Here is a 22,943-nt window from a genome sequence, read left to right as displayed (position 1 = left end):
TATCATTTTTTATTTCATTTTGTTTTAATGCACTACTGCTCTTACCTCTATTTCTTTCCTTTCTCCAGTGTTTCTAGGTCATTAATAGTTTCACTCCTTTTTTTCCTCAAGTGCAAAATTAGTTATTTATTTCTGTTTACGGCAATGTCTCCTGTAGCCCAGGCTTGCCTCCTGATATGTAATTTAGAATTGCTTTGAACACCCAATCCTATCTCTGCTGCACAGTGCTGGCAAAACAGTCCTGCAGCTCCTTCCAGGCTGGGTCTTACCTGGTTAGTGAGAAGGTAAAATAAACCAGTTTATAATTGTTCTCCAATCTCTCTGACTTTTATTGGGCATGTTCAAATGAAGAGGACCTGTGTAATAATTGAGTTCACTGATCAACTTTAATCAAGTTTAGTTACAGCACAGACAGGGCGGGGCAAGAAGGAGAGTGAAAGCTTTCCGGCTCTGACAATAGTCGACATTAGTAACAAGTACTGAAGTAATCAATATTAGATGATCAATAAATGTCCTGACTGGTCACAGACTAGAAAATTAAGAATCTGGACAAAGAACTGAACTTTTCAGGCTGGGCGGTGGTGGTGCATACCTTTTAATCTCAGCACTTGGAAGACAGAGGCAGGTGGACCTCTGTGAGTTCGAGGCCAGCCTAGTCTACAGAGTGAGTTCCAGGACAGCCAGAACTGTTTCACAGAGAAATCCTGTCTCAACTCCCTCCCCTAAAAAAAGAACTGAAGTTTCATGAAACTAATTACTGTAGTTACTCTAGTTCAGCCATAATAGACTATCTTTGTAAATGGTGTGGTCCTGACTAACAGGACTGTTATTTTTCAGGTTTAAGATGTACACCTTGAATGAAAAGTGTGAATAATTCTTGATATGCTTTTGTACAAATCCCTAGTCACTGGAGAACATGGTAATAAATTCTGTTTCCACTTTTCAGAATAATTTTTGGGATTATAATTGCATCATTTCCACTGTCTCTTTCCTGCCTCCAAGCCCAAGTGTGTCACTCATTCCAGGCTGGACCTTTACTGTTAAGTGAGAAGGAAAAAGAGACAGGAATGAGTGTCCTAATGCAGCCCAGGCTTTTATTGGGGAGTGGTGATGCAGAGATGCTTGTGTAAGAATGGGAATTCATTGTCCACACATTATAAGCTGTCATGGCCATAGTGCAGAAAGGTAAGGGTGGAAGGAGCCTTAAAAATTTCCAGTTTTGTCAGCAGTTGGGATTGCCAATGGGCAATCAGTTAATCAATTATAGGTGATATATAAATGTCCTGAGTGGCCATTTCTTGGACTCCCCAGACCACATTCCTTGGCCAGGAGATGGACCTGTCCCCATTCTAATGTTAGGTCTGCACCCAGGACAGAGATTCTATTCTCTTGACTAAGGGCCTTTTAACAGGCCTTCATTACTACTTTTAACTTTCCTCCTTCCTAAGGCCCCTAGAATCACTCAACATCCGAGATCAGAGCTCCCAAAACACTTTTGGCATTTCTGGTCTCCGGCAAGGATGAAACTGCTAAGAGTCCCAGTGACACTTTTAGCTTTTAGTCAAGAAAGCAACAAGTTACTTTTCTGTTTTTTTTTTTTTTAACCCTAAATTGTCTAGTTGATTTCTACCTCAAGTTCTTATCCCACCTCCCTCTGAAGAGGTAACCCTAACTGCCTTTGTGGGATTGGAGCAATGACTGATCTGGTTTTTTCCAGTTGAATTTGGGGTATCAGGTGGCAATATTGGGATATCCTTCCAGAGGGCCTCCTGTAAAGACTAAACTCTCAAATATAGCCTGGAAAGGAATTCCTTTACTGGTGTCTAGGCAGAACTAAAATATGCAAAGTCCATAAGACATTCTTGATGGGCTCACAATGTCCCCCATTAGATGTTTCCTTTTAACTTCTACAGTTGGTCCCCAGAGTGGTGAACCCACAACCAGCTTTCACATCCTTTTCATCAACCAAAAGGCATCATGAAGCCCTTCCCATGTGGCTTCTGGACAGGGAAAGAAGTGGTATTTGGCATCATTTAATCTGGGGTTAAAATAATCATGGGCCTGTCTTCCTTGGCTGTGGGCAGGTGCTCAGGGAGCCAAGGTCTAATATCTCACATCTGGGCAACATCTTTTTATCAAGAAGAAAATATTAGTGAGATTGGTTGTCTAAATAACATCTCATGTAGACTTAACATCTAATGTCTGTGGAATGTGATCCCTTTTAGTCTTTGGTTAAACTTTCCTCCTGAGTGCTAAAGACCATGCAGGTTACCAAAATTAATCTTTTTTTGTGTTTTCAAGTCCAGTTGAGCAACTAGTTCTCAGGGGTCACTTGGGCTTGAAAGGAACCTCAGACTCTTCTAGTCTTTCTTTTTACAAGTTTTCCATCAATGTGAGGATAAGACAAAGGCTTTGCTTTATCTACTGTGGCTTCCTTTGAAGCCTTGAAGAAATTTTTCCTATATTGATATGCCTTTTGTTGACTCAATAATGTTTCAAAGACAGCAAGTGATCAATAGCCTTTGTTCCCAGGGACCTCATTGACCTTGTATGGAAAGGGGGAGAAATAGTCTCCCTTTTAGTCCCTTTCAACACATTAGAATAGCCTCCAAGAATGATTACTAAACACCCAGAAGATCGGTTTTACACTGGTTTGGTACTTTTAACTACTGTCAACTATTTCAATAGCCAGACATAATTCAATAAACTTTGTTTTATATACATTTTAGGCTGTTCTTGAAATAGTTGATATCTGACCTTGCCAACTTTAATAAATATATGATCTCTAAATCCAATCCTTTATGTACCTTAAACAACTTACTCAGACCTTCATAACTTATAAAAGTTTTCTAGTCTTCTTTATCTGTAGTCATCCAGTCATCATCATCTTCATATATCTAAGTCCTTCTTTACTAAGTCATTTCCACATTTATATTCTTCTAACCTATTCTTTTATGTACTGTTTCCTTTTCTAATACCATGAGACATAAGAACATTAACAAATATGTTTATGATCTGTTAGAATTTTCTCCCCCATGGAGGGGGAGGAAGCAATGTCTATCCCATTCCAAGTGATGATGCAAAGTACAATTTTACCAAAGTCCTGGGGAAACAATTAGTTTACAGAGCTTACTTACTGAGCATGGTTGAAAATATATTTACAAGGGTGTAGCTGTGTGTTCGCTACACAAGTATGTGGGTTCACGCGGATCCGTGGAATGAAGACACAGAGGCATCTTAAGAATGAATCTAGCCTTTCATGGCTGTAGGAGAGTCCAGCCTTGAAGGACTGAAGCACTCTTCCCTTCACCTAGGGCATATTTATTTACTCTTTTTTACAGTTTAGACAGTTAATTTCCATACCTTCAAAGCAACCCAAAAGAAGTTCCCAGAGACCAAATGCCAGGTGCAAATTACTTGATTTCTCAGGTACCTCGGTTTTCCGGGTTTCCTGGACCAAGTTTTGTATAGGCCTTTGATCCTTGGAGGACTCTCTGATGACAAGATTCACGTAGGGTGATAAGAAAAACAAAAAGTAAGAGAAACAAAAGGTGTGGCTTAACAAAGGAAGGATTAGGTCTAGGTGCTGATCTCTGGAGCCAAGCCAGGAGCTCAACAGAAATGCCACTACACAAGGGTTTTGATACTGTGGTGGTTTTAGTCAAAATGGCCCTCAAAATCCCATAGGGGGTGGCACCAAAGGAGGTGCGGCCTTGTTGGAGTAGGTGTAGCCTTGTTGAAGGAAATGTGTCACACTCACTTTGTGCTGCCTGCTGATCTGGATGTAGAACTCTCAGCTCTTTCTCCAGCAACACATCTGCCTGCACGCCACCATGCTTCCTGCCATGACAATAATGGACTAAACCCTCTAAAACTGTAAGTCAGCCCCAATGAAATGTTTTCCTTTATAAGTGTTACTGAAGTCATGGTGTCTCTTCACAGCAATACAAACTCTAAGAAACCCCAAAGCAGCTACACAGAAATGTCTCCACCTAGTATGTACAATGGCTCTCCCATAGCTGCAGGTGTGCTTACCCTCTCTCTACTCTTCCACTGCACATACACTCTCCATTACATTACATTTCTTAGTGGACTTAGGAAGTAAGCAGTTGTGGGAATATGATCCCTTCAGCCAATGGCGTTAGGGTAATGAGTCCTATGGGCATTGTTTTCTCTGTGTATGTGACCACATAAGAAGTGAGGAGAGGGTTGCTTGCTCTCTTGGATTTGGAAGGTGTCCTGACTCCATGGTTTGGTGACCTAGTATGGAGCTTTCTTCATTCTTCCATGGCAGATGAAGAGCCAGTTATTCAACCTGTATTCCTACATTCTGTATTCGTGAGTGTGCTACTCCTGTTTAACCCTCTAATAAACTCTTGAACAGTCTTTTGTGGGTTCTCACTTCAGTAAGCCTGATAGCACTCAAGGCAATTTTCCACTTTTAACAATGACTTTCTCATAGATGCATACACAGAATCCACTTCCTCTCAAGTTTTTCCCAGGCTATGTCCTCTAGCTCCTCCCCCAAACCACAAGGTCACATGTCATTAGGGCTAAATCCCATATAGTACCTGGAAAAGAGGCTGTATACCCAGAATAAGGGGATACCTCCTTCCATGATGGAATATCAAAAGTCAGCAAACCTGGTGGTGGGCATCCTTTGTAAGCAGGCACAGCTGATCCTAGGAAGGTGCTAGTTGTTTGTCTTAAGACAGTGCCGAGCAACAACAACTAAAAAAAGAATGCTGAATGCAAACTGTGTTTAAGACAATGTAATAAATTAATATTTCCTAGGTACAATCTGTTAAACTAAACCTTAGAGAAAACACACGACACTCTTCATATAATATATGGCATCACTGCTATAACCATGCTTATGGATTTTAATTCCAGTATATAGTCAATACTAAGAAACAGCAAAAACTAAACAAAACATCATGGAATTGATGTTACAGCATCCAGTATAACACAACTAAGAAATCTTTCTTAAAACTACGATGCCCCAGCTTACTATAGAGAGATCTTTACACAGAGTGTCTCTCTATCCTCCATGGATAAGCATTGCACTCACTGTTTTTAACTACAGACATGTGACCAATAACAGTATACATAAAAGGTGTGAAGACTCATTTACATCCTAGCATCCAAATCTCTAACAGCCCTGGTTAACATACTACTTATCTTTGGGGTATTTCAGAGGCAGCCCTCCCTTAGCTAAATTCTACTTTGTGTGAATTACTATCTCCTAAGCATTGGTCAATTCTTTTTATCACCCGTTGTACTCTTCTATATCACAGCTTAGTAGTGGAGTGCTACCCAGTACATGACACACATTTACAACCTCCACAAATTAACTACAAATGGATCTTACACATACATGTCAAAAGCAAGATGCATAACTTCTAGAAGATATTTGAAACTAGGTCTCTACGAGTTTGACAATCTGCCTAGGCTTTGAGCGGTTTCTCTAAGGCCCTGCTGTACAGAGCAAAAACAGAGCTCCATCTCTGATATGGGAATATGCTTGGGAGAGTTGGTAGTGGTCTGGGGCCAGGGTCTTTGGAAAGGTATTGCTTCAGATTCTGAGAACCCAACACTTTCCACACAAGAGGCTGTGGTTATCAGTCTCCATGTATCCACTGTAGATTTTGTTTATAATGTTTTTGAGTTACTCTGAGTGCCTCTGGTGCAACATTGTCTGACTAGCCTCCTTTTGAATTTGTGTACTTCCTTTTAAAACTGGACCCACTGATTCACATTAACAAGAGACTTGCTGTTGAATTTGGCACAAATCTCCAGTCAGTCTGGAATAGGTCTGTCCTTAGATTGGATGCCAAGGCTGGGAACCGCTGTGCTGTGTCCCCTCTGCTCACCTGGTCCTGTCACTCAGGCCTCACTAGCCAATCAGAGCTTCCAGCGGACCTGCCAGTCAGATGGGAGGGTTCTTCCGGGAGCCAGGCTTACAGGCTCAGCTCTTGTGAGGAAGTCGGAAGTTGCGGTTTGCGCTGCACCTTGGGCTCGATTGTGTGGAGAGCTGGGTCAGCTCGGTAGCCCCACCATGGTGAGCGAGTGGTTGCTCTCCACAGATGGGGAAGAATGGTGGGCCAAGACGAGCGAGGGGCTGCTGTCCCCAGGAAAAGAGGATTGGCCGGCCATGGTGAGTGAGGGGCCGCTGCCCCCAAGCGGGGAGGAGTGGCTGGTCTTGGTGAGGCGAGGGACCGCTGCCCCCTGGCGGGGAGGAGTGGCTGGTCGTGGTGAGTGAGGGGCCGCTGTCCTTAGACTAGGTGGAGCGGCCTGCTGAGGCACGGGAGTCGTTTTGGTGCGTCCTCCCCTGCCTGGGTGGGAGCCAATGGCCAGACTCAGAGTTCCGCGTGGCGTGTTCCTGCCCGGTCCTGCCTGGTCCTAAGTGGTCCTAAGTGGTCCTTGCAACTCCCTGGGCCAGGCTGGCAGCCTCTGAATAACTTCACTCCTTGGGCCGTGTCTGTGCAGAGCATTGGGAGTGGAACTGAGCTTAGAAATATCCTTGTTTGCAGGAGGCTGTGGGAATATACAGCAGGTGACAGCGCGCGTTTTACAGGTGGACCCACCAGATGTATAACTCTTTGTTGGGGAGTCCCACTAGGGAAAGTCCATGATGGAGCCCCACTAAATAAAATTCACGGGGTGTCCCCATTAGGTAAAGCAGTGGGGTCACTGGCTGTAACTGACTGGTTGTTTTCTGTCTGTAACTTCCTCATGTGCCACCACCTTACCTCCCTAATAAGAACAGCTGTGGAGGGTTTTTGCGCAGCCCTTTGGTAGTGTGTTTTACGTCTTTGGGCACACTTACAGTTGTGGATGGTCGGGAAGTTGATTTCTGTCTAAGCTGTATAATTCTGATGTATAGAAGTAATACCAGAATATTCCTCTTTACTGACACAGGAAAGTAACAATATTTTCATTCTCAAAGACGGCTAATTTTAGACTTGAGAACAGATTCAATCAGACTAAACTGCCCCTGTAGAAAATACACAAAGACTAATTCCCAGGTGTTGTTTATTGCTAAATCAAGGCTAGGCTGTTTACATTGAGACATAGTTCTTTGCAGTCCTTCTCTTTCTGCTCTACCTCCTACTGTTACTGTTTAGTCCTGAATTTCAATGTCGTTCTCCGTCTGGGAAAAAGTTAAGTGCAAGGCCAAGTGTATACTCTCATTGGCCGGTCTTTGTGTCCCTACTAGCCTGAGAAAAACTGTGTGACTTCATGTGTTATGAGAATAGGTTGGGCCCTGAAAAATGTAACAAATAATTGTCCAGAGTTTGGCTAAGGAAGGAATAGCATCATTGTAGGGATGAAGCTGTGCAGAATGTGAGTAAAGTGTATGTATGCTGAGTGAGAGATGAAGAAGAAGCCTAGAGAGGATGAGAGAATGAATTAATGAGAGAGTGAGTGAGCTAAGAGTGAGTGAATGATATAGAAGAAGCATGTGTGTGTGTGTGAGTGAGTGTGTGAAAGAGTTGCCGCTACATATAGAAACTGTGTAAAGAGCTGTATGAGAGTGTGTAGGAGTGGTGTAAGGTGTTACATGGTGAGAGAGCTATGTATATGAGATGTATAGCTATGGCCGTGTGGAGAATTATAACTGTGTGGAGGCAAGGAAGAAGACACTACATAAAAAAGAAAAGTAGAAGAGTAATGTATGTAAAAGAAAGATGTGCAGACATGTGAAAATAGATGTAACTGTGTATAGAAGTGTATGGCCATAAGAAAGATATGTAGCTGTATGTACAGAGTGTAGCAATGTGGAGATTTGTAACTGTGTGGAGACAGAAAGAGTCAGAGACCATTTTTAAGATGAAGTAAAAGAGAAAGCATGTATGCTTCCTTATTTTACCAGTCAGTTAGACAGAGACTTATTCTTAATTGCCCTCAGATAAAAAAGTTTCTTATCCCTAGCTACTCTGAGGCATTTCTATTTTACTACCTTAGAGCAGTTTGGCAAGTTCCTACCTGGTCCTGCCTGGTCCATCACGGTCCTGTTTAGTCCTCGCATCTCCCTGGGCCAGGCTGGCAGCCTCTGAATAACTTCACTCCCTGGGCTGTGTTTGTGCAGAGCATTGGGAGTGGAACTGTGCTTAGAAATATCCTTGTTGTTAACATCACTGTGAAATGCTGGTGCCTATAGTGCTTATATTGTCACATGTGGAGAGAGAGACATCACCAGATTTGCCAAACTCAGAGAGCACTGGCCTCTCTAGTATCTTCCAGAAGTTCTGTACTTTTAACATTTAACATTTAGGTTTAGGATCCATCTGGAATTAACTATGTGGAGCTTGTAAACACTATCTCCTGTGTAGAGTAGCATTCCACTGCTAAACTGTGATGTAGAAAAGTAGAATTGATGGTATAAGGATTTACCAGTTCTTAGGAGACATTAAGTCACACAAAGTAGAATTTAGCTGAGGGAGGGCTGCATCCCAAATACCCCAAAGATAAGTAGTATGCTAACCATGCCTGTTGTTAGAAATTAGTATGGTAAGATGTAAATGTTTGTTCACCAGGATTAATCAGCTGTTAAGCTACATTCCCATAACAAATGAGACAAGCCAGATTTACAAGCTACCTAAAGGCCCACCTACCTTCAAAGGCCTCCAACATGCTGCTTAAGGAGCCGTTACAGGGTCACAACCAACATCAAGTCCTGGTGTGCTATGAAGGTATTATAATTCTTGAACAGCTGCATCTCCAGCCTTTTTGAAAAGCAGTTTTGAGTTAAGGTCTCCCATATTGATTGAGGTGTACTTGAACCTTTTCTGCTGCCCACAGGGCATTGCCCTTGCTAGCCTCCTGACTAACCACCCTAAATTCTTGGATTATAGGTCTGCAGCACATCAGAGTTCTAAACTTGCCAGTTTGAGTCACATAGTAGGCTGTCCATTGCAGAACAGGGAAAGGATTTGTGTGGGGAGCATGGCTTCTCCCTTCAGAACAGAAGAGGAGGAGCAGTGTACTGCGTACAGTGCAGGGGGAAACAGACTAGACAATAGCTAGATCCCAGACTGAAGTTGAAGGCAGTGAGCTGCAGGCCTCTCCATTACAAAGAAGGACCTGATGGGACAGGGTGAGTGATTTTCTGTGTAATTTCCCATCATGCATTAATTCCTTCCATGTGAAGGAAGACAAACAGAATTGGTGGATGCACAGTTTAGGGAGGATAGCTTGAGCTACTAAGTATTCAGTTTCCAATTAGCAAAATCTCCCATGCAGGTATGTGCAATCTGGATTGATTCAGTTAAGTCAGCTCAGTGGTTTGAGAGACAGGCTGTTGGCTGTAACTCCATGTGTCAGCTAACAGCCCTTAGTGGCTATGGGACAAAGTCATACAGTGTCTTTTTAAGGACATTCTCTCTACCAGGGAAGTGCCTGCTCTGTTTCAAAGTCAGTATAGCTAAGTGTTCTTCCAATTATTTTTAACATTTTAAAAAGTCAGTTATTGGTATCATTTTTAAAATTTTTTTCTTTAAATGCATTGCTGCTATGTAGCAGGAATCTTAAAAGTTCTTATTAATAAAATCAAACCTGAGCCAGTTATTGGGGTGAAATGCTGGATGGTCAGAGAGAGAAAACAAGCCAGAGCTAATCTCACCTGGTCAACTTCTCAGCTGGTCTTGTTTCCTCAGACTGGAAGCTTCTGTGTCTTCATCCCAATGGCTCTCAGCTGAACTGCTGCTCAGGGCCTAAAAGCTTAACCAGCCAAATGCTTAACCAGCCAAATGCTTCTAGTTTCTGGTCTTCACTCCTTATATACCTTTCTGCTTTCTACCACCACTCCCTGGGATTAAAGGCGTGAGTCACCAAGCCTGGCCGTTTCCAATGTGGCCTTGAACTCACAGAGATCCAGAGGGATTTCTGCCTCTCGAGTGTTAGGATTAAAGGTGTGAGTGCCACCATTTTCTAGCCTTTGTATCTAGCGGCTGTTCTGTCTCTGAACCCAGATAAGTTTATTAGGGTGCACAATATTTTGGGGAACATAATACCACCACACTGCTATAATCTCTGTGTTTCTCTTTTTCATATATATATTTTTTTTGGTTTAAGAATTTCATTCTATTTTTTTCTTAAGTGCTATTTATTTGTTTATTTATATTGGTTTAGAACAGTGGTTCTCAACCTGTGGGATCTCAGCTCCCTTTTTGGGAATCAAATGACCCTATCAGAGGACTGGCCCAAGACCATTGGAAAACACAAATATTTATATTGCAGTTCCTAACAGCCAAATTATAGTTATGAAGTAGCAGTGAAAATAATTTTATTGATGGGTGAAGGGGTCACCACATCATGAGGAACTAACTGTATTAATGAGTAACAACATTAGGAATGTTGAGAAACACTGGTTTTCATCAGTGCCTCATGTAGCTCAGGCTTGCCCTGCTTTATATAATTAAGAATTACTTTGAACTCCTAATCCTGCCTCTGCTGCCCAGTGCTGGAAAGGCAGTCCTGCAACTCCTTCCAGGCTGGGTCTTAACTGGTCTGTGGGAATGAAAAATAGACCAGTGAATGAATATCCTCCAAGTTCTCTAGATTTTATTGTGAATTACAAATGAAGTGTGACCTGTGTAAGAATTGCATTCACTGAAGAACTGTAAAGCAGGTGTAGTCACAGCACAGTAAGGGAGGGACAAGAAGGCAGGTGAAAGCTTTCGTGCTTTGACAATAGTTGACATTAGCAATGAGTATTTAGGGAATCAATTTTCGATGACTGGCCATTTCTTGTGTCCAGAGACCAGACAATCAAGAAGCTGGATAAAGAACTGAACTTATCATTAAACCAAATTATTGTAGTTACACCAGTTCGACCTAAATAGGAAAACTGGATAAAAATGATGTGGCCCTGCCTATCATGACTGTATTTTCCAGGTTTAAGATGATAACCTCGAGAGAAATGGCATGAGTAGTACTTGGTGTGCTCTAATACAAATCCCTAGTCTCTGGAGCACATGGCCATAAAGCCTGTTTCAACTTTTTAAGATTTTTGGGGGGAGGGTGGGGGGGATTATAATTACACTATTTCCACTATCTCTTTCCTGCCTCCAAACCCTTCCATAAACCCTTCTTTGTATTCTAACTCATGGCCTCTTTTTGTTTAACAACAGTTACTGTTTGAATGTAACCTGTGTTTGGTTGAAGGATCTCCCAGGTATGAAGCAAAGGGTTGGCTGCACTGGACATTTAGTATGTAATGGAATGTGCACACATAGGACCCTGTGCCTTGGAAGGGGAGCAGGAAGTGCTCTGGGTGATTGGAGGGTTTTACCAAATTACAAATTTCCCAGACTAGGGACCTCTCTGTCTGTAGGATGGAAAAGCAGAGCTGGGAAGGTCTGTGCTGTCTGCTGAGGCCTAGCTGGGTGATCCTAGCTAATGAGGAACTCTGGGAAGGCTTTGCAATCAAGAGTACCAGTGGAAGGTAGCTTGCAGGTTCTTTCCAGACTTCTTCTCTGTTTCTGATATAGGGAGCTTTGAGGGAGACCACAGGCCATGTCATGGTGAGTGTTGGGGCCAGTGACCCCAAACTAGGAGGAGCACTTCTGCTGAGCTGTCAGAGTGGCTCTAACTGGGAGTGACCATGAGGCAGACTGCAGCTCTCTTGGTCTATTTGGTGACCTGGGCAGTGGAAGACTTTCCTCTGAGCCTCTCTGGATGTAGATTCCCTGGGAAGGACAGGGCTTTGCCACCATGGCTATGGCAGGTTGTAATGCTGTGTCCAGTGTGCATACACAGGCATTTCTTTTGGTGTGCAGTGGAAAGACAGATTGGAAAACTGAAGGTCTGGTTTCTAGAAGTAAGTTCTGACCATTGCATTCCACATTCAGATTTGTCTTATTAATGTTACAAATAGTTGAGCAACTGGTGGAAAGATAGTGATGTGGATCATCCTTCAGCAATACATGATTAGAATGCTTTTAACTTTCTGCTACCACAAGCCATCATGGAGTGATTCAGTAAAGTTCAGTTCCAGGGGACAAAAGGAGTTTCTGATGTGCAGAGATTTTCAGATGTGCATGGTGTTGGGCAGGTAGATTGGGCAGATTCCACATCTTGTGCCATAATCCATGTGGCAGGAAACAGATTTAATTTATTCTTCTGTTGTTCTGGGATTGGGTATCAGTGGGGCTGAGTTTACCAGAAACCATCAGGAGGCATGAGGGACTGCAGAACCATAGCTGGAGATCACCTCCATTTGCAGTGAGACCTCTAGAGCATGCAACTTCTCTCTTTGGGAGAAATATGAGTAGCTGGAGGGTCAAAAATATAAAGTTTAAGGGTCACTTTGAGTTAATTTTGTGGAAGTTGTGAACCTGCATTTATTTATTTTCTATACACAGAGAATCATGGGTAGTTGGGTAACATTGGTCAAGCCCACACTTTTCCTATCTGAGGTTCCTTTGGCCTATTGATTCAAAATTGATTATATTTCTCTGCCATTATTCTTGGCTTTTTCTCTCCATTCCCATCATTCTTTCACAACTATTGTACACATTCTTGATTGTTGTAGGTTTGTGGTAAATATAGAAGTCATATTGTGTCAATCTGTGTACTATTTTTTTCATAATCCCATTGAGCATTCTGAGTATTTTCACTGTGAAAGTAGCTTTGGAATCAGCTTTCCTGCTATAAGTTGTTGGTTATTGACATTGGATTCTATTTATGTTAATTTATAATGCATATTTACCATACACAACATCTTAATACTGATGCATCATGTTCCCAAGGATCTTTTCTTTCCATCTTTATTTATTTTGGCTTTGTTGTTGTTAATCTGTAGAAGACTTTTAGTTTATTGGATACAAAGTACTATGGGTCATGGCAGGTGGCTCTGCTCATATTCTTCTTGGTGATGACCTGAGTTCACATACCTACTACTCCAGATACACGACATCTGATACCCTCTTCTTTGTGTGTGTCACCTGTATAAATATGGAAGACATTTTCTCTCACATACAAACATACACACCAAAAAAAAAAACCAGCAATAAACTTGTTTTCAAAAGTGCTTGTGACTTATAATGCAATTAGAGCAAAACAAGTTGCTTTAGGTACACTGTTTCATTAAATATCTGTTATCTTGCATTTTGTTTTAAAAAGTTTTCCTTTCCTCACTCTGATGCAGACTTACATCCAATCATAAGAAATAAAGTGCTGTTTAAGTGATCCTAACAGATATCCTTTTCTTTATCATAGGAGAATCAGATCCTTTTTATCTACAAAGTTAAAACGTCATTTTCGGGAAAATGAACTTTTGCCAATTTTTGTATTCAGAAATTTTATTATGTTTTGTGTTCCTTGAGTTTTTGTTGGTTTGGAAACTTTCTGTGGAGAGACAATTTTGTTTTTCTCTTCTTGATCTTAGAGGCTTGCCTCTTCCTATTTCGTGGCATATCTGTTTTGCTATCTTCATGTTTGGGTTTTTGCTGCTTAAGTAATTGATATGGTTAATACATTGACTTTGAATCTTTAAAGACTCCTTATATATTATTGTCTCTTTTTCCTAATTATCCTCAGCTGCCAACATGACATAGCCCAGGGTCATTTGAGAGAAATCAGTTGAGGGTGTGCCTAGATCAGAATATCTGGTTGTCATGTCTGAGAGAGTTGTGTTGATTGATGATTGATGTGGGAAGGCTCTTCCATTGAGTTGGCAATATCTCTTAGAAAGTGGTCCTGAACTGGACAAGAGAGGTATCTGAGCATGAGACAGTGACAAAGCAAGAGATAAAGCCAAGCAACAATGTTTCCCTATATTTTGCCTTCAGTTATTAGCTTGAATTTTTATCCTAAGCTCCCACAACGATGGACTGTGATCTAGGGGTATCAACCAAATAAACCTGTTCACTACCTGAGTTGCTTTTGGTTTAAGAATTTAATCACAACAACAGAGAAGAAATTTAGAACAACAACAACAACAACAAAATGGTACCTCAAAAGTGATTTTGCTGCTGCAAAGGTCCTGGAATGTTGACGTTTGGAGAAATGTTGAAGATGTCAGAACTTTAGATGACAAAAACCATAGAAAACTGGACACAAAGCTTAATTGGCTGTTCTTGTTGGACCTGGAAGTTGGGAATGTTGAGTGTAATAGAAGGCAGTGGAGGTCAAGATCATAGGATTTTGGTGGTAAATAGGCTTTTGCAGAGAACCATGGAGTTTAACCTGGCCTACCTGCCTTGAGAGATAGGTCATGGATTTTCAGGTTTGAGTCCATTGCTCCTGGGGCACAATGTGCCTTCCAGTTTCTGAGAGAGACTGATACACTCCCTCAGGCAGTGAAGCATTCAGGCTACTTTGTGTTTCTCAGTATGATCCCTTAGATGTCAAGGAAGCATTGATACTTCACAGGACAATTGGTCTTAGCTTTTGCATGCTGGGGTTTTATGCTGTGTACTCCTCTGAATAGTTACAAATTAGTGTCATATCTGAGGAGCTAGGTTTACTGCTTCATTTGGAGTTAGAAAGGAAAGAGTTTCAGTCAGTGAGAGCTATCTATATAACAGAGGCTGTGGAGACTGAGGGCATTTGTTCACATCCATTGTGCCATTCATACGTTGTGGGGGTTGATGTGGGTGATTTAATAACAAAAACACAACAAGTGTGGAGTAATGGTAATGAAATTTGGTTGCTTGTCAGGATTACTCAACTACATCTGAGTTACTCTGATCATATACAGTTAGGATGTAGAGCCTAGAAAATGGAATTTTAAATAAAACTGTGTAATGTGGGTATTTATAATCTGCAGCTCTAGAGAGTTTCGCAGAAAGAGGAACTCTCACCTTGGCATCATGTGGAATCTTCACACTAGAGGTATTATTTGCTAGTACATGTATTCTGTATTTTTTTTTAAAGTTTAAGGACTTCCCTATCACCTTCCTCTTTTGTGGATGGTATTATAATTCATATGCATCTTAAATTCTCAACTTTTTCCTGTGGCAAAGGCATCTAGCTAATATTTAGCACTGCAGAAATTTCAAACTGGTATTAGCAACTGCATAGACCAATGGATATACTGGATTTGGGTAATTGTAGTTGCTTTTGCTTTAGATAAAATTATTTTAAGCACTAAAATCTCCCCACTCATAAGATGACCTGAGATGGTTCAATGGTAAACCTGAGTTAGTTCTTGTATGTTTGAAAAGCAATCAATCACACAAGACAGTATATTTGTACTGACTTTAGGTACCAACAATTGTTTTATAAAGTTTACTTACATGTATTTTTGAGATCTTGAGATGACTTATCAGGTCAAAGTGTATTGCTATACAGGTGCAATAAACTTGTTCCTGGGAACCCATGGTAGAGAGAACCAAATCATGAAAGTTGTCCATTGGCTACTACATATGAGGTATGTACCTCTACTCATACAACAAACACACAGATCACACACACACACACACACACACACACACACACACACACACACACACACACCCTCTCACACACACATACACAAATACATATACAACATGCACATAAACACACCACACACACAAATACACACACACACACACACATACACTACTCAAACACATACAAACACACAAATATATGCACAAACATACACACACATAAACTTCACATATCATACATAAACACACACACACACACACACACACACACACACACACACACCCCTCATACATACAAATACACAAACACCAACGAAAAAATTTTCAAAAACAGTATTAGTATTTAAAGAACAGGTGGGGATGGTCTGTAACATCCACAAGAGACATAGACAGGGGAGAGGAAGCTGCAGCTGGTGTTTTGTTACAGCACTAGAGGCAACCCTGAGTATTGGCAATTGGTAACAAGAGGGGAACATCCATAAGCAGCTTACCTGATCCCATACCCAACATCTTAATAGTGATTCATCAGAATCCCAGGGATCATTTATTTACTTATTTCTTTATTTAGGTTTTTGGTTGTTGTTAATCTATGAAAAACTTATAGTTTATTGGGTAAAAAGTACTATGTGGAATGGCCAAGTCACTCAGCAAGTATTCTTCTTTGGGTTGACCTGAGTTCATATACCAACAGTCAAGTGGGGAGGCTCATAGCCACCTGCTATTCCAGATCCTGGGGAACTGAGACCCTCTTCTATGGTGTGACAACTGTACATACATGGAAAACATTGTGTCTCTCTCTCACACACAAACATACATTAAAAATGAGGATAGACTTGTTTTCAAAACTACTTATGACTTGAAAAGTGATTAGAGCTAAACAAGTTGCTTTAGGTGTATCATACAAATCATACAGTGTTTATTTAAAAATCTGTTATCTTGCATTTAGTTTGGAAACATTTTCATTTCCTCACTCTGATGCAGACTTACATCCTATCTTCACTCATAGGAAACAAAATGGTTTCTAAGTAATCCTAACAGACATGCTTTTCTTTATCAAAAGAGAATGAGATACTTTCAGTAGTCAAAACTATTTTCTACAATGTAGAAACATCAGAAAACTTCAAGCAAATCTATTTAATTTTTTTTTTAACAGCCCTCCTTACCCTACCCATTTTCTGTTATTGGCAAAAGAGAGCACACAGAGGGAGTGATAGTCAGTGATTTTTTTTTTTATTTGATTTTGGTGAGACTCTTGTAGCTCTTGTCTAAGGGACCATGTTAAATTTGTAGATCTATCTTTGTGTCTCCTTTTATCAGTGGTGCCATCTATTGTGTGTGATTTTATTAGATATAATCTATTATTGATGTTTCTCTGAAAATGATGGACCTTTACTTATTTTTGTATTCTGGAAAATTACTATATTATGTTATAAGTTCCCTGAGTTTTTGTTGATTTGGGGACCTCCTCTGGAGAAACAGTTTTAGTTTTCTCTTCTTGATCTTAGAGGCTTGCTTCTCCTCATTTCTTGGCATATCTTTGTTTTCCAGTTGTTACTATCATCAGTATTTACATTTTTGCTATTTAAGTTATTGATGTAGTTAATACTTTTTTTTTTAAACTTTCTTATATGTTATTGTTTCTATGTCCTAGTTAGTTCCAGGTGTCAACATGTCAGAGCCTACATTCATCTGAGGGAACATCATTTGAGGATGTGCCCCCATCAGAATGGCTGATTGCTATGTCTTTGAGAGAGTGTGTTTATTGATGATTGATATGTGAAGGCCCTTCCACTGAGGGTGACAATATCCCTAAGAAAGTAGACCAGGCTTCTATACAGAGTATGATACAATAACCCAAATAAGAGAGAAAGCCAGGAAACAAAGTTTCCCCGTGTTTTTTGCCTTCAGTTGCTTATTGCAGTCTTAGGCAACCAGCCCTAGGCTGCAGGCAGGGCTCAAAGAGAAAGCCATAGTATTGCAAAACTTAGACTTTTTTCCATCTGAGGAGTTAGGAGACATAAACACTCACACTTATTTTCTTGGTAGTTACTTTTATTTATTCTCTCATGTTGGCTCCAAATCTCTTTGTTCTTCACAGCTATATATACCCAACAGAATCTTTCATGTTGAATATAGGAGTTACATTTTAAGGTCACATTCCATTTTTTAAGTAAATGATGAAAGACAGAGTCCTCCCAACAACACACATGCAATAAATCTCAGCTTCCTAATTGGTGAGCTATAACCTTGCAGCTGTAGCTGCAAAGAAAGAACCTGTCATTTTGTTATCTACCTAAAGAGATAATCTTATGAAGGTTTTTAAGAGTTACTAAACTCCTTAGGAGTCTAAGAGAAATAAGGAAATCATATACTACATCTTATATTTCTGAGTATAATAAACATTTTAAACTAACATTTTGTGATTAATGAAAATGCTGGGCTTTTTCAGATTTAGAGTGTTTACAGAGAGAGAGAGCTGTGTCATAAATGCTTTGATTGGAATTCAGGTTTACCTTAATTCTCTTAATATGAGCTCACTACAGAATTCTTCAAGGCATAGTGACACTAAAAGCATTTTAAATCTTAAAATATATTTTTCTGTCTTGTGTGTAACTTTAGACCCTAAAAAAGGAAGCTTGCAACTCTCTCAGGGCTGTGAAGTCAGAGAGGCTGACACAGCAATTAGATTGCTTTACACCTTTAAACTTGGATCAACAAATTAGACAGCTGACTATTAAGTCCCAGTGAACTAGCCTGCTTTTCCTGGCAATGGTTTTCCTTAAAAAAAACATCAATAAGGCACCTGGTCTAGTCTAAAGATACTTTGAAGCTTTATGTAGATGTATCCAACCTTCCCATCAAACAATAAACACAGAACCAATGCAAAGAAGAAAGCCAAGAGGTCAGAGCTAAGAGCCAAAACCTTACCCTTCCTCCTGCAGTGGTCCTACCTCTCCGAACCAGAGCTACCCCTGTGTTAAAGTCTTTATATAGAGTTCCTGTCCTGCCTTCTCATTGGTTGTAAACCCAACCACATGACCGCCTCCTCACAGCCTGTCTGTATAGGCCTCCAGGTTTTCCATGATTGGTATTAAGATTAAAGGCATGTGTATCCAATAATGGCTGTATCCCTGAACACACAGAGACTTACCCAGCTCTGCCTACTAAGTGCTGGAATTACAAGTGTACGCTACCACTGCCCTGCTTTCCTATGGCTTGCTAATAGCTCTGACCCCCGGGCAACTTTATTTATTAACATACAAATAACATTTTAATACAAATAAAATATCACCATATTTCCCCTTTTCTATTTTAATAAAAAGGAAAAAAAAGAAAAAGCTTATAACTAATATAAGAAAAACTATATACAAAAGGACAATAACTATATACAATATATACAAGTAATAAATACCTAAACAATGTCTAGTCCATTTGTATTTGACAAATTCAGAGAAAATAATTTCATTATCTATCCTATTTTGGTAAGTCCAAAATGTATCCTAATTAATCTTCAACTATAACTAACTAACCTTCAACTATAACTAACTAATCTTCAACTCCCTCAGAGACCCAAGAAGGAAATAATATTAGCTAACAAAAATAAAAACAGGAAGTGCACATAAGCAACCTCCAAAAAATTTGTGAGTTGACAGAAACAGACAGCTGTCTGGACAGTCACCTGAGGTTTCTCCGAAGTGCTGGGGCATCATCTTCAGCCTATAGGCCCAGGATATCCGACAGACTCATTTGTGAAGCAGGATGTACACAAGGTCAACAGTTCAACCTCACATTGAGTGAGAGTAGTCCATGTACCAGAAACACCTGAATTCCACCAGTGTCATGTCATGATTCAGGATTTCAAATTCTGGAAATTGCTGATGGTTTTCCAACTCAGCTGTCCATTCTTCCTGGCTGTGTATATATGGCTTCATCTCAGCATCCCATTCTTCTCCATATCCCTCCATCAAATGCCAGTCTACTATTGAGAGGCGTGAGCTTAGTTACTCTTCAAGAATAACTGTTTCAGCTGCTGTTCCATTGCACATCAGAGGCCATCGGCCCACTGCCTGTTCAACTGCCTTCGAAGAAAAGGGCACTGTACCTTTTTCGAATTGCGAAGGCCACTTCAGGGATGGTGCCATATTGTCCTGGCCTCTGAAGATGCCTTTTGATAAAGCCATAACCACACTTGTTTTGGCAAGAATCAGTAATCCTTTGTTTTATGTCCTGTTTGTCCATTTTGTCCTGTTGATTCGAGGATACTTTGTTGTCCAGTGGCTAACTTTTGCCACAATGAAAGTTAACTCCATATGCAGTTTCTTCAATGCCCATATTTTCTCTGAAGTAGATTGGTACTGCCAGGAGCCGACATGTCTCATAGTCATACCAAAAAAGAAAAATTTTCTAAGTTATTAAAACATTTTAAATGCCATATTCTGTAGATCTCTGAAGGGTTTGAAGATAACCTGTCTGTCTAAAATATATCTACTCAATCTTGAAAACATACCTAATATAACTACAAGTTCTATTATAATATCTAACTACTAACTTTCATTTCTTTATATCCTAATAGTTGGTAATAACATTCAAGGATCAGAAAATTGCATTACATTGTTAGATGAACGGTACAATTAGAAAAATATATATAACATTTTCTAACAATATCAATTTCAATATATATAATTTGTATACAATATAAAACAATCCAATCCAATGTAAAGTATTTACATTTTTCTTTTCTTTCTTTCTTTTTTTTTTTTTAATAAGAACCTTAAATCTAATCTCCTTTGCTTAGCCTTTTTCCTAACCCTTGACAACAACTTGTAACCAACCCCCCTAATCAATGAAAATTATCCCAGACCCAAAACCCATTAAAAGACCAAAAAAAAAACCAACCGCCCCACACCACCTCTTTGGGAATGTGGGCGTCGTATTCTTGAAATTGCTTCCTGCTGGGTATGGGCGAAGGTATCTTTATCCTGAAAGAAAAATTTTAGGTTAATTGTCAAATTCTAGGAAAGGTAAATATATCCTTCGTTATCCAGTCTGTGTATAATGCCAAAATTCAGGGTTTATCTCAAATCCTTATTCAAGTAGTCTTTGAGACTGGATCATCTCAGCTAGCTCTTCTCAAAATTGCTCTGAGCACTTTGTAGTTCAAAGCTGATCTGTAGATGATGTTTGTCAGCTTAGTGATGTTATTATTGTCCACGTGGAATTGTTGTTGTTGTGGGGCCCCATCTTCTTCCTGGAGACTTCAGTTGATGTTAGGCCTAATCGTGATTTCCTGCAAAAAACTGATAAGAGACTCGAACACAAAGATTATATATGCGACTTTTTAGAATTAGTTAGTACTCTATATGAACATTTATATCTTAACAAAGTTTAAAATGTATATATATCTATATATATTGATCTTGTAAATTTTGATATAAAATTCATACTTTAAGAAAAGTTTAAAGAATCAGAATAGAATCAAAGAGTTGAGATTCGTAATAGAATAGTCCCTTAATTAATTTGGCTTTTCTCCTGTCCCATAGCAGAAGATGGCTCTTTTCCTCTGGCATGATACAGGGAGTTTGCATTTTCCTTTTAACAACATGCTTGAGTTTAAAGAAGGAGAGAGCCATTCTCCAACTCCAAAGTCAGCTTTAAATTTTAATTGAACTGGGACTATTAGAAGTTAAATAGTGTTAAATCTTTAAAGAAAAGCAGAAAAAAACATTTAGGAAGACATAAAATTTTTTCAGATAACATACCCATACGCCATTTCACTCTGTTTCTTAGGATAGATGATTTGTTCCTTTTCTTCAGTTGTCTCATTTGTCCAGTGTTCTTCAAATTCCTTAACCTTCATTCTCCTAAAAGACAAAAACAAAAACCTTTCCCCAAGGTTTTTTGGGGATGTTCCTTTTTGACAAGTTATCTGATTAAATGAAAAGGCATGTGTTACTGGTGTAAGTTAGTTTAAATTGGATGTTTACGATAGTTGATGAACTATCACCTCCTCTAATTAAGAGGTCTCTCTTGTTCAAATCGAACCTTTATCAATTTTGATGGTACCCACAGCTTATCTTCTCCTGTAGAAATAAAAGCAAAACCTCGTCCCCAACGTAACACATACCCTGGTTTCCATTCTGAGGTCAGCACATCCTTAAAGTATATAGGTTGATTTAATTCTGTAGTTTTTTCTATTATCCAATGTCTTTCTGCAGCTGTTGTTCCTTTCTCATTGGCATTGAGAAAATTCAAAGTTAATAGAGCATTATGTAGTCTATTTCTGGGGGTTTTTGTTACTCCTTTTTGTTTATTTAGCATATCCTTTAGAGTTCTGTTTGATCTTTCTATAACTGCTTGACCTGTAGGATTATGTGGTATACCTGTAACATGGTTTATATTATAATAAGCAAAAAACTGTTTCATTTTAACAGAGACATATGATGGAGCATTATCAGTTTTGATTTGTGCAGGTATACCCATAATGGCCATAACTTCTAGCAAATGAGTGATTACAGAATCAGCTTTTTCAGAACTCAAAGCAGTTGCCCATTGAAATCCTGAATAAGTATCGATAGTGTGGTGTACATATTTCAGTTTTCCAAATTCTGCAAAGTGAAACACGTCCATCTGCCAGATTTCATTCCTCTGAGTACCCTTTGGGTTACATCCTGCTGGTAATGGTGTTTGATTGTAGAAGGAACAAGTAGGACATTTCTTTACTATTTCTTTGGCTTGTTGCCAGGTTATGGAAAAATCCTTTTTTAAACCTTTACTATTTACATGATGTTTTTTATGAAATTCTGAGGCCTCCAGCACATTTCCTATCAATAATTTATCAATCTCATCATTGCCTTGTGCTAGAGGGCCTGGCAGACCAGTATGGGATCGGATGTGAGTTATATATAAAGGATGACTCCGTTTTCTGATTGTATCTTGTAATTGAATAAATAATGAAGTTAATTCTGAAGCATCGTGGATAAATTCTGCAGTCTCAATATGTAATACTACTCTTTCAGCATACTGAGAGTCAGTTACTATATTGAGAGGTTCTGAAAAATCCATTAATACCAACAGAATAGCATACAATTCTGATTTTTGAACTGAATTATAAGGACTTTGAACCACTTTACTTAAATTTTCTGATTTGTAACCTGCCTTTCCTTGTTTGTTGGCATCTGTATAAAATGTACGAACTCCAGATATGGGTTTTTTCCTCACAATTTGAGGCAAGATCCAATCAGCTCTCTTTATAAGATCAATTCTATTGCTTTTGGGATATTTGCTGTTAATTTCTCCCAAAAAATTACTACAAGCTTTTTGCCAAGCTTCATTTTCTATCCATAATTTTTCAATGTCCTCCTTAGTTAAAGGTACGACAATTTCTGCTGGGTCTATTCCTGCTAATTGACGAAGTCTAAATTTTCCTTTCCAAATCAAGTCAGAGATTTTTTCCACATAAGTTTTTAATTTTTTATTTGGTTTATTTGGTAAAAATATCCATTCCAATATAATATCTTCCCTTTGCATTAATATTCCTGTTGGGGAATGCCTAGAAGGTAA

The 22,943-nt window shown here is 39.5% G+C and overlaps 1 protein-coding gene across 4 annotated transcripts in view; it reads left to right on the top strand.

Annotated features, from left to right (window-relative positions):
- Nucleotides 1–5,954: 5,954 nt before the first annotated feature.
- LOC128119959 (zinc finger protein 431-like) overlaps nt 5,955–22,943 on the top strand; it is a 36,420-nt gene continuing 19,431 nt past the window's right edge. For all 4 annotated transcript variants that reach the window (XR_008221738.1, XM_052753731.1, XM_052753730.1 and 1 more), the window contains exon 1: nt 5,955–6,157. Coding sequence is in view for 3 of the 4 variants with exons in the window: in XM_052753731.1 (XP_052609691.1) it covers nt 6,059–6,157 (99 nt within the window). In the remaining variant the exon portion in view is untranslated. The remainder of the gene's footprint in view (nt 6,158–22,943) is intronic.

Source organism: Peromyscus californicus, unplaced genomic scaffold (assembly GCF_007827085.1).
Source record: "Peromyscus californicus insignis strain IS unplaced genomic scaffold, ASM782708v3 Scaffold_24__1_contigs__length_46423439, whole genome shotgun sequence".
NCBI classification, from domain to species: domain Eukaryota; kingdom Metazoa; phylum Chordata; class Mammalia; order Rodentia; family Cricetidae; genus Peromyscus; species Peromyscus californicus.
The sequence above is the reverse complement of the archived record's forward strand: the minus strand, read 5'-3'. Positions and strand labels throughout refer to the sequence as shown.